Source organism: Quercus lobata, chromosome 12 (assembly GCF_001633185.2).
Source record: "Quercus lobata isolate SW786 chromosome 12, ValleyOak3.0 Primary Assembly, whole genome shotgun sequence".
In the NCBI taxonomy this organism is placed as follows: Eukaryota; Viridiplantae; Streptophyta; class Magnoliopsida; order Fagales; family Fagaceae; genus Quercus; species Quercus lobata.
The window spans coordinates 40,986,943-41,004,129 of record NC_044915.1 but is presented as its reverse complement, the minus strand read 5'-3'; the positions used below and the strand labels follow the sequence as shown (position 1 = coordinate 41,004,129).

The following is a 17,187-nucleotide window of genomic DNA, read 5'->3' as shown; positions in this document are numbered from 1 at the left end:
GTAACAGATTGAAGTTCAGATGGGCAAAGTGTAAAGTTTTAAACCACGAATAGGCAAAGTGAAAACGGGCTTAACCACAGGTGGGTTTACTGTAATTATCCCAAAAAACTAAGCGCAATCAACCAATTTTATCCAAAATAAACAACCCTACTCTTTAAAAAATTCTAAACAAAAATAATTTTATTCTTATCCACAAAAAAAAAAAAAAAACCCTCAACAGTTAAGTAGTAGCAGGGTCAAAGTTTGAAACCGCCGTACACAACTAACAGTAAAGCCACTTCTTTAACTCAAAGTTCTGGCTCCATCCCTGGTCTTTGTGCTTTTTTGAGGGAATACAAAATTTATTTATCCCACTTTTTGTGTTCCACTTCTTGATATGATTTGTTATAATTAAAGCTATATCACTTTCATCTTAGTCCATCACTAATTAATACCGCTTTTTATAATGTAACAACTACAACAAATTATAGTGGAAGCAGGTCTTTTTTTTTTTTTTTTTTGATACGAGTGGAAGCAGGTCTTAGTTCCAATTATATTGCTCTATTATGATTAAAGTAATATCGTTTTCGTTTAGCTCCACTGTTAATAGTAATAAATAAAAAGTTATAAAAAGTTGTACTATGTGACAGCATTCCATCTATGCATTAATGCTAGTTGCGCGTGAATAATCTTATATATATTTTCATTTCTAGTGTGTTGTAATGCCAAGGAATCTTTTCTTCATTTTCTTTTGTTGCTCCATACTCGGTTTGCAATACATATCCATACAATTAAGCCTTTATATATGATCTCAAAAAACTTTCAGGTCGGCTTTCATGGAAAGTTAAATTGTTCATGTTGTAGCTGGTTACTTTTCATGCTTCTCTGGTCAAAACAAGAAAATTCTTTTAACAAGGATTTTTCAATATGTGTGAGCTTTAACTGATGTACTTTCTCTTTCTAATTTGTTAGCCATCATATCTTTTTCCAAACAATTTCAACATGATTCTGGAAATTCTTGTGATGAGATCAATTGCAATTCTCAGTGTTTTTTCCAACCACTAATAAATTTCTCATTTCCTGAGAAAGGTTTCTTTCAAAATATTATTTTCTTTCCTCTTAACTAAATGGAGAAAAAAGAGTCTGATCCAATAAAAAATGAGAGACGCAATGGAATATCAGAGGAAAAAAAGTTGGAGCTGAGGCTTGGTCCTCCAGGAGAAGCCCAGTCTATTCACTATGTTGGTCTCAACAACAAAATCAATGGAGCCAAAAGAGTTTGGCAAGAAACAGTTGTAGCAAAGAAAGAAGAGAGAAAGTGGTTGTCAAAAAATGCTCAAAATCAGTACCAAGACCTTTCTTTTACTGAGAAAACTGTTGAAAGGGTGTTTCCAACTTCATGGTCTTCTGCATCTTTACACTCTTCTGCCTTTCACATGGATACTCAGAAGCAGAATCAACAGCCAAAGCCTACATATATTCAGTACCCTTCGATCTCTCGCAGGTTAAGTGTTATGGCGGAGGAGTCACAACAGACATGTGGCTGTAGAGTGGCAGAGATGCAGAATTCAGATAAGAAGGCATGCTCTAGTAGACCTGCTAGTGCTTCAGTTTCTACAGCTACAGCTGAGCCCATTAATTCTCAGAAAAGGTTTTCCCAGCTTTTCTTAACTTTTCATTGACATTATAACAAATTTATCTTTATGTTTTTATGTTGTTTGGAATTATTATCTTTAATTAAACTATGTCTTGCTTTGATTCTTTAAACCTGAAGTGTAAGCCACTATTAGAGCATTTGGGAACACTGTTGCATACTACATATTATTTGTATATATATATTTTCCTTGCTTCTTTTTTTGGGGTGTGTTCTTGATAGCCTTTAAACAAGTACATCAATTTTAATCAAATGTTTGTTTCAACTTTCAAGTAAGGGAATTTTAATACAGAACTATAAATTTTGCATTCCCCGTTTGGTACTTCTGATTGGTGATGACCGGCCTTACGTATTTTCATCATATAACAAGCTTCACCACTCTCCAGTGAGGTTCAAATTTCATTTTGTTCAGTCTCAATCTCTGCCCCCCCAAAAAAAAAAAGCCCCATGGAGTATTAACTTCCGATCCATGCATGTCTGCTATCTTTTCTTCTCATTCGATTTAATTCCATGCATGAGCAACACGTACACGTATCATTGATGATAAAAATGAATTGCAACTTGATTTACCTTCAATATGCTAGTATATATATAGAGATTTGTACAGCAAAAGAAGAATATATGTATCCAGCTAGCTAGTTGTTATGGTAAAGGTCTTCTTTAGTCCTGTTGTTAGTAGAGACATTTCAATGAAGTATATATATATATATATCAAGATCAATTTTGAATTCTCTTCCCATTGATGCTCCAACAAAAAGCAGAATCGCAGTTGCTCCTGTTGTTGGGTGGCCTCCAATCCGTTCGTTCAGGAAAAATCTTGGAAGCAGAAACTTTTCAAAGCCTGCTCCCAAGTCACCAAATGAAACTCCAAAGGAGGGGAGTGATGGTGAAAAATTGGTAATTTTGGAACATCATATGTTTGTAAAGATCAATATGGACGGAGTCCCCATTGGAAGAAAAGTGGATCTCAAAGCCTATGATAGTTACGAGAAACTCTCCTTTGCTATAGATGAACTCTTCGGAGATCTTCTTGCAGGTAATTTGCACACGCATAGTACATGGAAAATTATCCTTCTCTTTAAATTTTATGGGAGATTACAAAAGAAAAATAATAAAAATTTCCAGAATTTATACCCTTTTTCAGATTAGATTATTAATTTTGTCAAACGAAAATCTATCTCAAACTGATAAAATTGTTTCAATTTCAAGCCATTGTTAATCTCTGTTATTCTTTTCTATTATTTTGGACAAATATACAACATAGAAAAATAGAACTTTGTATTTCACCTAGGTAACCGACTTCAATTTTTTGGCGATTACTTTCTTACTTTAAACAAAACTTTCTATCTTAGAGCTTTCTCTCTCTTTACTCTATGTTCAATGGATACTAATTAAGTTGATTTATGAACAAGCCCTAGCTAGGTGAAACGTATAATTTAATCCATGGTTTCATACTTTTTAATGCACCGTTGTCTGCCTAGAATGACATACATGACTAATGAAAATGGACATAAACTTCGAATTGAAAAGATTTCATAAATTTAGAATTTTAACCGAAAAAATTTAAAACATGGTACTTGATTTGAAAGATGTATATGCTCTAGGCTTTTAAAAAATAAAAATTTTTTTAACATGAAAATTTGATCATACCTTTTAAATAATAAAATGGACTTGTAATTGACCTGTAAGTTTTCCATTTTCAGCTCAAAGAGATTATTCTGCCGCTAAAAAGGAAAACAAGGTGGGGGATGCAAAAGCAATCACAGATTCCTTACATGGTAGCAGGGAATATACTTTAATTTATGAGGATAATGAAGGGGACAGGATGCTTGTCGGGGATGTTCCATGGCAGTAAGCATTTTCCCACTGATAAGTCTTTTGTTTGTTGCATCAACTTCAACTTTCAAAATCCCATTAAAAATGATTAAACTTTCACTTATAAAATTTAGAGCCAAAGCATATTATTTTTCTATGTACTCCTCAGGTCTTGATTGCCTCATAGTGCTTGTTAAAAAATTTAGTTCTTGCTTGAGATATTTGTTGTATACTATATTACTGTAAACTTGTTAAACTCATTTTATGTTTTTATCACACTAAACTTAAGTTGGATTAGTGGAGCACTGGTCAAAGTCTTCATGGTTGCCATTTAATTTAATGTCATTTATATAACCTCTAAAAACAAAAACCTAGTATTTAACTATTTATTATTACTATACTCATGTTGAACCTTGTATTTAACTATTTATTAGTATTTAACTATTTAACTATTTATTAAATTTCTTGCAGCATGTTTGTATCCACAGTAAAGCGGCTACGCGTGTTAAAGATCTCTGAGATTTCCACTCTACAACGTGAGATTACTTTTCTCATAAAATTACAAAGCATCAATTTTCATTTATTTATTGGAATTTATTAACATGTGTCCTTAGGACATACATTAATAAACCATTTTAAGAAAACTTTTATGAAAAAATAAAAAAGTGATTAACTGTTTTGACAGTTTTTTTAATTCTCTATAAAAACTTTTCTAAAATATATTGTTAATGTATGCTCTAAAATCATACATTATCTTGACCTTTATTTATTTTATGTTTATCACTTTCAAGATACTTTTTAGCTTTGGACTCATAGTGGAAGTTTGGCTGTTTTCAGTTACAACCAGTCAGGACGAAAAGACACCACTTTGATTTTGCAGTGGAAACTGGAATCTGAGGCAGCTTTAAAGTGGAATTTTTCCATTTCTATGAACCTCAGCTTGGGATCCTTGTATGGTTGTTTTGCCTTCCGTCTGTACACTAATGGTGAATAAGGAGTTGTAACTTCTTGTTTTGTTTTTTTATGAACAAGATTTTAAGAGATTGTAACATAGTGTTTCTACGAATATCTCTTATCTGGTCCTCCTTAAAGTCTTCATACTTTAAGCCTTAGCTTTTGAAAACTGAATCAACTTAAATGTATCCTGTTTGTCACATTTGTAACATGTAATGGTGATTGCATATGAATAAGAATAGGCATTACAAGAAATACAATATGTTGTAATATAATACTTATTACTATTTATTTGTTTGGTAACAACACAAAAATAAAACTCTGAAGTAGATAATGGAATGAAAGCATTTTAAATTAAATTGTCTAAAATATCCTTATTCTTAAATTACAAATACATTTTTGATAAAGATTGGTTTAACAAGCCCAATCTTGAATGGAGGACCTCCAACAAACCCAATCTCTCTTCTTCTTCTATTATTTATTTTTATAAATAAAATTAATTGCTTTCATTTCATTGCATTAAAATTAAGAAGTAGCTACATCAGCAATCAATTGGTCTTTCAAAAAATCTTGTGCGTCTTCAATCAAGTATCCCACACTTGTAAAATTTGACCAACAAATGACAATCTTACTTAAACAATGGTAAAATACTCAATCTTTTCATGGTCCTCAATCTTGATTCAATATTTGGTTTTGCTCTTAACCAGCATTAGGTAATTTGGTAGAAATCTTTTCCTCCAAAACTTTCAAATATCCATGCTTAAATTTATTCTCAAGGTTACTTTCCCTTTCATGGTGACATTCTATCAAAGCTTCCACTAGTTTCAAATCTTTAATAGAAGTCTAATTTCGTTCAGAAGGACCTTGAGAATCAAGTGTATTTAAATCCATATCTAAAAAAAGTCAAAGGAATTAAAGTAAATCTAGGTTTGAGTGAAATATTACAAATTAGGATTATTAAGGATGAAGACCATTACTGAATGACAAGTCGTGGTGCCAATTGCTATCTTTGAGCTTACATGTTTGTGGGTAGATTTTAGAGTGACTTTGAGATTCACTACACCAAAATTGGATCCTAGATTCCTAGTGACCCAATTGTACTATAATTTCCAAACTAAATTGGGTAAATTTTCGAAACGGTTCAGCAATGAGTCAAGAGAATGCATTTGGAAAACAATGCACTAAGAGAATGCCTTTAATTTCAGGGAAAAGTTGGAAGTCTCGAGAAAAAGGAAAACCTTAATTACCTCATAATATATATAGTACGAGATAGGCTGACAGCATAATAAGTAACTGATAGGTAGAACCGTAAAAGTAACTAAAAAGTAAAATATTACATCCCGTAAAAGTATATAAGATTTGTGATGTGAAGAAATCCTTTTTTGAGAATCAAATTTGTGAAGAAATGTGATAAAAATAGCAGAGTTCTAAAAGATTTATAGAAAATTAAAATTTAAAACAACTCACCAACTAATTTTTGCTATCTTAGTTAATGCATGATTAAGTTTTAGCTAGCTACCATCATGATGGACAATCCATGATATTTTGCCCAAAATAGTAAGTCATAAAAATTATTTATTAAAAATAAATCAAGCAAAATGTTTGACACATGTTTTGGACTGAAGTCACTGAACCACTTGAACATCAGGGAGTCGCCCCCCTGGCCCCCAAGTCAGTATAGTTTTTTTTTTTTTTTTTTTTGGGAAATAGTGGATATAGTTAAAATTTAAATTTTCAATCAAGATTTAATTGGCTCAAAAATAGCCAAAAATGAAACTAGTCAATTGGCATATATCTATTGTCCTCTACCTTAAAAAAAAGTACAAACTAAAAAATAAAAATCTGTAGTTGATAAATACCTAAACTCAGGTGATGTGATGATAAGCATGTTGAAGAAGATAGTAACTATATTAAGAAATGTTGTCAATTGATTCAGGGACCACCAGTATCGAGACCGTCAATGGTACATGCAATACCAGCTGAAGCAAGGGCTCCCGTTCCCTCCACACACACACACACAACTCATCCTCCCTCTCTGATTAATTTCAAAAAAAAAAAAAAAATTTGGGTCAATCTTATTAATATTTGTGTTTTCTTGATTACAAATGATTCAACTTCCAAATTGAAAAATATATCATTTCTTTTTCTGTTTCTTTATTTTTATCTTGTTAATTCATTAATTGCAATTTATTTTTTTCATAAAAAAGAAAAGAAAAAGGAAAGTAGAGGCTAACTGTACGTGTGTGTGTGTGTTTGAGTATTGATAGTTTTTTGAGAAAAGTTTGAGTGATGATATAACTAGAGGAATACATAACAAATTATATTTTGAAAACCATCTCTCTCTTCTTCTTCTTCTTTTTTTTTTTGGAGTCTTAGTGAGTAAGAAATAAAGCTAAGCAGTTTCTATATAGTTGAATTAAAAACACTATTTTTGTGTCAAAATACTGCTATTTCTTAATAATAGTAATAATTAATGCTAATAATAAATATTTGAAAAATAATATTTGTAAATGTGACTCACAATTCCAATTGGAAAAAAAAAATAGATAAAAAAAAATTCCAATTAAATGAGTATGATTAAGAATCCATGGATAAATAGAGAATGAAATTATTAATATATTGGCTGTTGAGAAGGGAGTATTTTTTTATTGTAACTAAATCTTCAATTTATGATTTGTATTTTAAAAAATGAAGCAAAATAGCTACTAAACAATGATTTTGGCTTTATTTTCTTAAGGATTTTTTTGAAATAGAGAACGAAATAATTAAAAAGATTTTTCTAATCTTAGTCTTCCAAAAAAATGTCTCTATTAAAAACATTAAAAAGATGTCAATTGAATTATAAGACTCTTGCCACCAACAATCACTTGTTGAATTATTGAAGGTAGTACAATATTACATCATCTAGTTTAGTGTAAGTTATCATCAAAATATCACATATTGGATTTTTGTTTTTGGCTGAAGCACAAACATCACATTGGGATCTAGTATGAGTTGAATGTCGCTCTCAGACTTGCAGGAACACACCAATATGCTTGGCGTGTATATCCATGTAAATTGTAAATAGCTAATATGGCATGTAATAGACCACAATGTGAAATCATTCATGTACTACGTACATATGGATCCCATTCACGAATTCCGCATATATATATGATCATTTTCAGATGAGAAGGAAGCTTGATACATCAGGAATTCAGAATAATTTTTGGAATATCTCCAACTTGCCAACCCAAAAAGTAACGCATACACTATCATCATCTTGCTTGGATCAATCATATTGAGCCACATAAACTGCATGCAGATGCAGTACAATAAATAGGAGTGCTTGACTCTACTCCTCTCATCAGCAGAGTGAATCTTGGGATGAATAAAGCAAACCTCCATAAAGGATGGTTTGACGTAAGAAACTTAAATAATGCCCATTTTTATGGTGTAAGTTTTTTGAAACGCTGAATATAGTATTGATCTTTCATTCAAAGGACAGAGAAGTAGCTAGCTAGCTTGCTAGGGCGCAAAGAAAAAGAGTATATGGAGAGTGCCATTGATTAAGAATTCCAACATGAGATATGTGAATCCGGTTTGGATAATATTGACAGACAAGCTGCGAATGGAGAACTAGATGATGATGGGAAACCCAAAAGAGCTGGTAATGTTTCTCTGTCCCTCTGATCTCTTTCCAAAAGTCCATGCATGCATGCAATACTTTTATCTAGTTATTTATTTGATTGTTTTGTGCATGTATCATTGTAGTGCCGTCTCTCTCATTTCTGACCAATTCCCGTGGATCTCATATTATTTATTCTTCCCTATTTACCAAAACACATATATGTTTATTAATTTATTTTTATGATTTCATGTAATGTATGAATTTAGTAGCCTGGTTGAGAAAAAGCTCGAATTGATAGAGACGGTCAAGAATCTGTGTAAGAAATGTACAGATGTACTCTTTTTTTTTTTTTTTTTTTTTTTTTTTGGCTATAAGAAAAAATAATAAAAAGATAGAGATGACAAGTGTGGTCATTGTTTCCTCACATACTAATGTACTCTTACTATATATGTTGGAAGGCGGAACCTTCAAAACATAGTCTTTTCCATTTCATAAACTATCTATTTTACTCATTATATAGTTTAGATTTTAATTTTTATCAAAACACAGTCTATAGGTACTGCCACATAATCTAAACTTAGCTGTTTACTATTATTAACATGTATTAAGATATGTGGGTTTTAGACTCATCTTGTTTACTTGTATAACACACTTACTTGTACTGCACACTCTGCCTCCTATATAAAGACACTCATGTATATTCTATTACTTGAGAAATACAATACAATTATTCAGTATTTCTAATATGATATCAAAGCCACCTTCTTGTAGCTATGGTTTTCTGTCGTTGCAGTGTGTTTAAGAACTATTTCTGTCTTCCTCGGTGTTTCTTTGTTGCGTTCATCTTCTTTGGCTTCCTACTACTGCCGTCAAAACTCTCCGGTATAATCATGCTACCGTTTGAAGTCGCATCAACACTACAAAACCATTGTCTTCCTCAAACCACTATCACAAAGCCAAAATTCATTCAAGGGATCTTCCCACTCTTATCAAATTTCAAGGTTTCATCAAACTTTCATCTTGAGTTTGAAAGAGGGTGTTAGGGATATATTAGCCCATTAGCATAGGTCCAATCATAATTCTATTTTGTGTGCAAGTCAAGTCTCTTACTTGTATTAGAAGTCTATTAATTTAGGGTTAAGTCTATTGTATATACCCATGTTATAGTTCATTGTAACATAGGTTTTGCACTACACTTTTATATAATAAAAATATAGCCCTTAAGGATTTCCTCCGTAGATGTAAACCGTAAGGTTGAACCATGTAAGCCTTGTGTTCTTGTGTTCCTATTTTATGATTCTCTCTTCCGCATATATTCAAGCATATTCAACATGAAATATATCATAACTAATATTTCTAACAATTATTATTATTATTATTATTATTATTATTATTATTATTATTAAACAGAGAGATAGAGAGGGGTTGTAATAAGTAAAACAGGGGATCTTTTATTCATAATAAAAATAATTAATAATAAAAATAAATAACCGGGGATATCATCAATGTTATGGTTGAAGGTCCATTAATGTCAACCTGTAGATTAGAGATTTAGATGTCATCAAGCTTCATGATTTGTCCTTTGTGCCAGATTACTCATGGGCTTTAATGAGAGCAGTTGGGGTTCCTCATAAGAGTGAAAGTTCTATAATTGAGTATAAACATATATAAAAGTGATAAATTTGTATGGGTCATGTTGACGGATGCTTTTAGGGCAATTGTTAATAAATTATATTAAGAAAATTTTGACACCACTTTTATAATGGAAAATATAAAAAGTTGTCAACAAAATTAATTATTTTGTCATTTTTCCATAAAATATTTCTAAAAATAGTTCCTAAATCAATGCCCTTAGTATATTTGTTAACATTTCTCTGTTATTATTAGTTTCTTTTTCCTAACTATGCAAATTAATAAACCCTAAACCTCTTAAAGAGTTTTTTAGTTTAATAGTATAATTTATTCTCCATTATTATCATAATTAGAGTTCAAATTAATCCCAATTATTTGTAATTATAACTATTAAATTATCAAAAAAATGATAAAATAATTATCAAAAAAAAAAAAAACTAATGCCCACCCTCCATTTCGGTCCACTTTGGTCTATTTCTATCCATTCAGTCCACTTCGGTCTGTTTGGTCCATTTTGGTGCACTTACTTTTTTTTTTGGGTAAACTTACTTAAAAATGGGAAAAAACAGGTTTGAGTTGAAATTACATTTTCAAAATATGAATTTATTAAAATATATAGATCTCAAACTCATTCCAAATTCTATTTAAATTTAGATCCACACACCTATGAAAAATGAACCCACACACTTTAAGGGAATCCACTTCATGACACACCCCTCAATAAGAGGTGAAAAAATACTTAATGCAACAACATAAACAGTCTTCCATTTAAGGGTAAAAGAGATGGAAAATACAGAGCGTTAAAATGACAATAAATGTGATTGGTGTTGCGTCAACAATAATATAATAATATAATAGATAGTGTTCTTAATTAATTTTTTAATATGTATTTAAAAATTGACACGGGTTAATTTAAAATTTAAAAATGATTAATTCAAGCATTTTTGCATCATATACTTAAAACTTGTATGAGATGCAGGGACTGTGTGGATTGCAAGTGCACGTATAATTACTGCTGTGATAAGCACTGGGGTTCTCTCACTGGCCTGGAGTGTGGCACAACTCAGATGGATTTTCGGCATAAGCATTGTCTTAATTTTTGCAGTGATTACATTATATACTGCCAATCTTTTAGCAGATTGTTACAGGTGCCCAGACCCAGTTACTGGGAGGCGAAATTACACATACATGGAGGCTGTCCAAAACATCTTAGGTAATTTTAAAGCATACACCAAAAATTGTAAAATTAATACCTACAGTTTCATGGTCTAAATTTATTGAAATTGTCTTTTTCCATTTTATTTTCTAAATGATTAGGTGGAGAAATGCACATGGCTTGTGGGTTGGTCCAAAATATGAGCCTTATTGGAATTTTGATCGGCTATACCATAACAACATCTAAAAGCATGGTGTAAGTTTCCCTTTGCATATATGAAAAGTGAAAACTGCTACACTTTCCCTAGCAGTATAATTGTGTTGAGACCTATCTAATTGTTACTATATACGAGTATTGCTGTATATTGTAGGGCTATACATAAATCACATTGCTTTCACAAAAGAGGCCATGAAGCTCCATGCAAGTTTTCCAACAATCCATACATGATTGCATTGGGGATTTTTGAGATTTTATTGTCTCAAATCCCAAACTTTCATGAATTGTCGTGGCTGTCCAGTGTGGCAGCAATTATGTCTTTCGGTTATGCGAGTATAGGGATTGGACTTTCATTTGCAAGGGTCATCTCGGGTAATGTTCATTCTTTTTCCTCCTTCCTATTTTCTTTTGGCACAGTTATTGACAAGTTCCACACATCAAAAAAAATATATATATATAGACAAGTTTTTCTTTTTAATTATCATAAAACATTCCATAATCATGTAAAGAAAATGTCAAAGTTTTCATTCAAATGGTTTAGAGGAATCGCATCTAACCAATTGAAATGACTATATACATTTATTTTAATCACATCATTCATTACATTATTATTATCTAATTAAGCAAGTTAATGACTACGAATTAAATAGGCTATTGGATTAATACTGCATGTTGAAGGTCTTTTTCATCACCATGTAATAGGTTGAAGGAAAATTATCCCAAAATAAGTATAAAATTTCTCCAATTATATACTCCATGTTCTCATCTATATTTTGTAAGTACCCAACCCTGTGAATTTAGCATACCACATTATTCAAAGTACAGTTTCTCTAAATTATTTTGATAAATATAGCTTTATCAAATAACTAAAATATAAATTGTACCAAATAGACACTCATGGAATATAGATTGAAGTATATTAAAAATGACATAGCAGGATATTTTTTTATATAAACCTAGCAGGATATTTGTTTCCTTGTTTTACCTTGTGCTCATTATTCGACATTTTTTTTTTTTTTTTTTTTGGGGGGGGTGTTTAAAAACTGGGATTTGTACAGGGCCAAGGGGGAGAACCACTATGACTGGAGTGGAAGTAGGGGTTGATGTATCTCAAGCAGAAAAAATTTGGAGAGAGTGCACAGCATTGGGAAACATTGCAATTGCTTGCGCATATACTTTTATTGCAATCGATGTCCAAGTAAGACCAACCACTCTCTTTTTTTTTTTTTTTTTGTAAAATATTATTTTGGTCTCTAAATTTTATCAAAAGTCTGTTTTTCATCTCTAAACTTTTAGAATTTCTTTTTTTGTCTTTAAACTATTGAAAAGTTCATCTTTCGTCCTTAAATTATTGAAAATATTTTATACATGTCCTTAAACTTTACCAAAAATTTGTTTTTCATTCCTAAACTGTTAAAAAAATTCTTTTTTCATCCCTATTTTTGTCTCTAAACTATTGAAAAAATTCTTTACAAAATTTAGAGATAAAAAAAGAACTTTTTAAAGTTTAGGCACCAAAAATAAACTTTTTATAAAGTTTAAGGACCAAAATAGTATTTTACCTTTTTTTTTTCATTGATCTCTCACACTTGCCCCTTTCCCCTCCCTTTTCATTATTGCATTTGCAATACTCAAAGTTTGTTAGAATTATGATTAAGTGATTAAATTTACTATTTTTTAACAATTTAAAATTTTTGGATAACTGGTAATTTATATAGTATTAGAACAGAAAATCTTAAATTCAATTTATGTTTTAACTCCACCTCCTATTTAAAATATTAAGAATCTCATTTGATGGACCTCATTTATTATGGGGGAATTTATGCCCACAAAATGAAAGGAATTGTTAGAATTATAGTTTAGTAATTAAATTTATCATTTCCTAATAATTTAAGTAAACTTGGTAATTCTGTAATGCACAATCTAGCTAAATATGTGCTAAACATATTAGAGGTTATTCAGTGTGGATGGAGGATGATCCTTCACACCTGCTTCCTGTTCTTTTCGCCAATCACGTTTGATTTTCTTTTCAATGAAATGCAATGTCTTTCTTCTCCAAAAAAAAAAGAGGTATTTGGATAATTAATAATTTAACAAAATTAAATAATTTATAATAATAACAAAATTTAAAGCCATTCTTTTTACAAGTAAATAAGTGGTAAGATGATCTTATTTTATTTTTTTTTTTTATAAAAAAAAAAATTATGAGATCTTTTTTTTTTGAGAAGCATCAGATTCTTATTTGGATTTCTTATTTCAAGCAAATAAGTTTATTTGATTATATTACAAGAAAATTTTTGACATTCATTTCCTGTGAATTATGTTTTCAGGACACGTTAAAGTCATCACCGCCTGAAAATAAAGTGATGAAGAAGGCTAACACAATAGCTATCTCGACCATGACAGTATTCTTCCTCATGTGCGGTTGCCTTGGCTATGCTGCATTTGGGAACGAGGCACAGGGCAACATGCTGACCGGCTTTGGGTTTTACGAGCCCTTCTGGTTGATAGAATTGGGCAATATCATGATTGTGGTGCACCTATTGGGATCATATCAGGTTATTTCTTTCAAGCATTCCAAATCGATGCTTAATTTTTATTTTATTTTCTTGGATAACATCTAATATTTTAATTAAAAGTTTTCAGAACTCGCCTCTAACCAGTAAAACTTACAAGCAACTGAACTCTACTGCTAAAACCAATTGTACCGTAATCCAGAGACATTCACCTTGAGAAGCTAAAATCATGCTTCATAACTTGAAATTAGCCAAATTTATGATTCAAAATTCTACACAACATTCTAATTTCAGACCATCTCAGCATCTAGTTCCCCCTCTCCATCAAATATAAATGTGGATTTTAGTTGGTTTTGGACCTTTTGGTAAAGTTCTTTGAGCTCGAATCTTGCCTGTATAAGAAACCAATTGGTGTTTTTTTCTTGGTAATTAATATTAATTATAGGCGAAAAGCAATTTTTAGTCCCTATATTTTCAGGCGATTCCCATTTTAGTCCCTACATTTTATTTTTATTGCTTTTAGTCCCTATCCTGAAAAACACTTCTCGTTTTAGTCCCTGCCGTTACATCAAAAATGGAGAAAACTGACATGACAAACGGTAGGAATAAATAATGCTAAATTAATGTCCACGTGACCTAAATTAATAATAAAAAATGTTTTTTGGCACTAAAAAATGCCACGTCAACATCTAAATTAAAAAAAAAAATTAATTTATTAATTTTAACTAAATAAAAAAAAATTAAAAACAGAATTAAAAACTAAAAATCATATAAATTGAGATCTAAGTGTGTTTTGAACAAGAACACAAACCCAGATCCAAGAACACAAACCCAGAAATTTAAAAAAAAAAAAAAAATCTAGTTGGATTTGAGATGTGAAAGAACAAGTGGAGCCAACAAATCAAGGTAGAAAGACCATGAATCAAGGTCACAGGGGAGCCATCAAATCAACAACAACAACTAGCAACCATCAAACACGGAGGATAAGAACAAAAATAAGAATAAAGAGGACATCCACTGGGTAACCTTAAACCTATCTTCCATTTTTCTATCTTCAATCTTTGTGATGTTTGCATTTTCACTTAGTTCACGATCAATTCGTGATTTACTTAGCCTCCACATCGTCGATCCGTTGTTCACGCGCCGCTTAGGACCTCCTAGGAACCAGATCGAAGTTGGAGGTTTGAGAGAGATTCATTTTGAGAGATGGGTCTTGGGTTTTCGGGTTTAGGCCAAGAGAGAGAGGTTGAGATCAAGGATAGAGAAGAGAAGGTGAGGCTATCACTAGGATGGTGGTGGCTAGCTTTAAGCGGTGAGGACCATTGAGGTCCGATCGGGTGCTGGTTCCAAGAGTGTGAGATTTAGAGTGAGAAATAGATTTAGAGAGTTGTTGGTGATGATCGGAGAGAAGAGTTTGAGTGGCTCCAGCCATGGGGTTTCAGAGTGAAGGCTTGGGTTTTGGGTTTGAGAACTAAGAGGTAGAGAAATGGGAAGGGATAGCTTCGGTGAGAAAGAGAAGTTGGGTCTAAGATGTGAAGTTTACATTTTGTTAACGCTGTTTTTTTTTATTTAATTTCTGGGTTGTGTTCTTGGATCTGAGTTTGTGTTCTTGTTGTTCTTATTCAAGACACATTTAGATCTCAATTCATATGATTTTTAGTTTTTAATTCTGTTTTTAATTTTTTTTATTTAGTTAAAATTAATAAAATAACTTTTTTAATTTAGATGCTAACATGACATTTTTTAATGCCAAAAAACATGTTTTATTATTAATTTAGGCCACGTAGACATTAATTTAGTATTATTTATTCTTGCCGTTTGTCACGTCAGCTTTCTTCGTTTCTGATGTAACGACAATAACCAAAATGGGAAGCGTTTTTCAAGATAGGGACTAAAAACGGTAAAAATAAAATGTAGGGACTAAAATGGGAATCGCCTGAAAATATAGGGACTAAAAGATGTTTTTCGCCTTAATTATATCATGGAAAGAATGTCATAAGTTCAAATATATTGTAACTGCACAAAAAATAATGTGGGTTTTATATGTTGAACTCACATATGATATGATTCTCACCTTTATAAAAAAGGAATGTATAGTATATCGAGTGCATTGAATAATTTCACTCATGTTTTCATTTTGGTTTTGATATACAATGTAAAATTAAGCAATAAGTTTAGAATTACAAAATCTTTCACAATCGTTAGCATGATCTATTATGATTGGTATATTATAAATGTAATGTCACTAATAAACCTATATAAAAATGATATTACTCTAATCACAACTTAATATCTTAACAAAAAGAAAATTTTGTTTCCCTAGCGAGTTGAAAAGTAAGTTGTTAGATGATCTTTCATGTTGAATATTTGTGGACAGGTAATTGGGCAACAAGTCTTCCGCATGTTAGAATTATGGGCTAGCATGAGGTGGCCTAACTCAAAGTTCGTAGCTGTGGAGTACCCATTAAACATTGGCAAAATAAGATTTAGTATCAACTTCTTAAGGCTAATTTGGAGAACAATTTTTGTGGTGATAATAACAGTTCTTGCCATGGCTATGCCATTTTTCAATGAGATGCTTTCACTTCTTGGAGCCATTGCGTTCTGGCCAGTTGCGGTCTATTTCCCAGTGGAGATGTACATTGCTCAGACAAAGATTAGGAAACGAACATTTCAGTGGTTCGGGCTTCAAATCTTGAGCTTGTTTTGCTTTCTCGTTTCATTGGCTGCAGCATGTGGTGCCATCCAAGGATTAAATAAGGGTCTTCATGCTAGCAAGCCTTTCCAGTTCAAAGAGTGATTCAGAACCTACAAGCAATTATGACCCTTAAAAAAAAAAGGGAAAAAAAAATCAATGGAATTGGAAACATACTAAAATTCAGAAACACAAGTTATTGGCATCAAGTATTTAATAAAGCATGTAGAATTAATTTTTTTGCTTCCATAATAATTTAGGCTCGAGTACATGGCTTGACAAAATGGCAATCTTAAGAGTAAGCAGTGAAAAGGGGATGTGGTGCAAACTTTCTCTACACAGTACACTCACCACGAAGTATTTAGGGCTTTTCTGTGTGGGCTCTATTCAGCCCAAGCCCAATGATAACACTAATAATGAAATTGAACGGTTTTGGGTCTCCAAGTCCCACGGATGGCACTGTAACCTTTGGATTCAATGCCTAATAAAAATGGCAATCTACCACAATGTATTGGGCCCAAAACAAAGCAAAAATGAAAAAGAAAAAATCTTCATTATACGTTATTGGGCTTTTCTAGACCAACAAATTAACAAGCCAGCTACCCAAGGTTGCATGAAAATCTATCTAGCCTAAATGTGTACTTTCCTAAATCTGGCCTAAGATTAATCTTGCTTTTCCAATTGCTAAACCAAACTTTAATTACCCAAAATTTTGATTTATTTCAGTAGTACTGAGCATTAAATGCCTAAAAACCCTAAGCTACCCATCTCCCAAGAGCCCCACTATCACTCGTGCAAGCACTCTACATGAGTTTTTTTTTTTTTTTTTTTTTTTTGAGAAGTGAAATACTTGTTGATATATTAATCAAGAAAAGGAAAATCATCCAATACAAAAGCCATAATATCCGTTGGAACACACTCCAACCAGATTTGAGATAAGAAAGATTGTCTCGCTCGCTG

At 31.7% G+C, this 17,187-nt stretch overlaps 1 protein-coding gene and 1 pseudogene across 2 annotated transcripts; both read left to right on the top strand.

The window, feature by feature from the left end:
• Positions 1–714: 714 nt before the first annotated feature.
• On the top strand, positions 715–4,640 carry LOC115972047 (auxin-responsive protein IAA26-like). The gene is made up of 5 exons (XM_031092189.1): positions 715–1,630; positions 2,395–2,669; positions 3,337–3,484; positions 3,920–3,984; positions 4,286–4,640. The coding sequence occupies exons 1-5, from the start codon at positions 1,107–1,109 to the stop codon at positions 4,318–4,320; spliced, it is 1,047 nt and encodes a 348-aa protein (XP_030948049.1). The 5' UTR covers positions 715–1,106; the 3' UTR covers positions 4,321–4,640.
• A 3,293-nt stretch (positions 4,641–7,933) lies between these two features.
• Positions 7,934–16,332, top strand: LOC115970657 (annotated as a pseudogene). Its single transcript, XR_004087127.1, has 7 exons — positions 7,934–8,051; positions 10,624–10,857; positions 10,962–11,055; positions 11,171–11,388; positions 12,075–12,214; positions 13,347–13,574; positions 15,910–16,332. The product of XR_004087127.1 is annotated as an amino acid permease 6-like (transcript).
• The last annotated feature ends 855 nt before the right edge of the window (positions 16,333–17,187 follow it).

Excerpts from the sequence above, each read along its gene's own strand:
- LOC115972047 (XM_031092189.1), top strand. The coding sequence starts at position 1,107 with ATGGAGAAAAAAGAGTCTGATCCAATAAAAAATGAGAGACGCAATGGA. Across the intron at positions 2,670-3,336 it reads CTTCGGAGATCTTCTTGCAG|CTCAAAGAGATTATTCTGCC; the intron begins GTAATTTGCACA and ends TTCCATTTTCAG. Across the intron at positions 3,485-3,919 it reads GTCGGGGATGTTCCATGGCA|CATGTTTGTATCCACAGTAA; the intron begins GTAAGCATTTTC and ends AATTTCTTGCAG.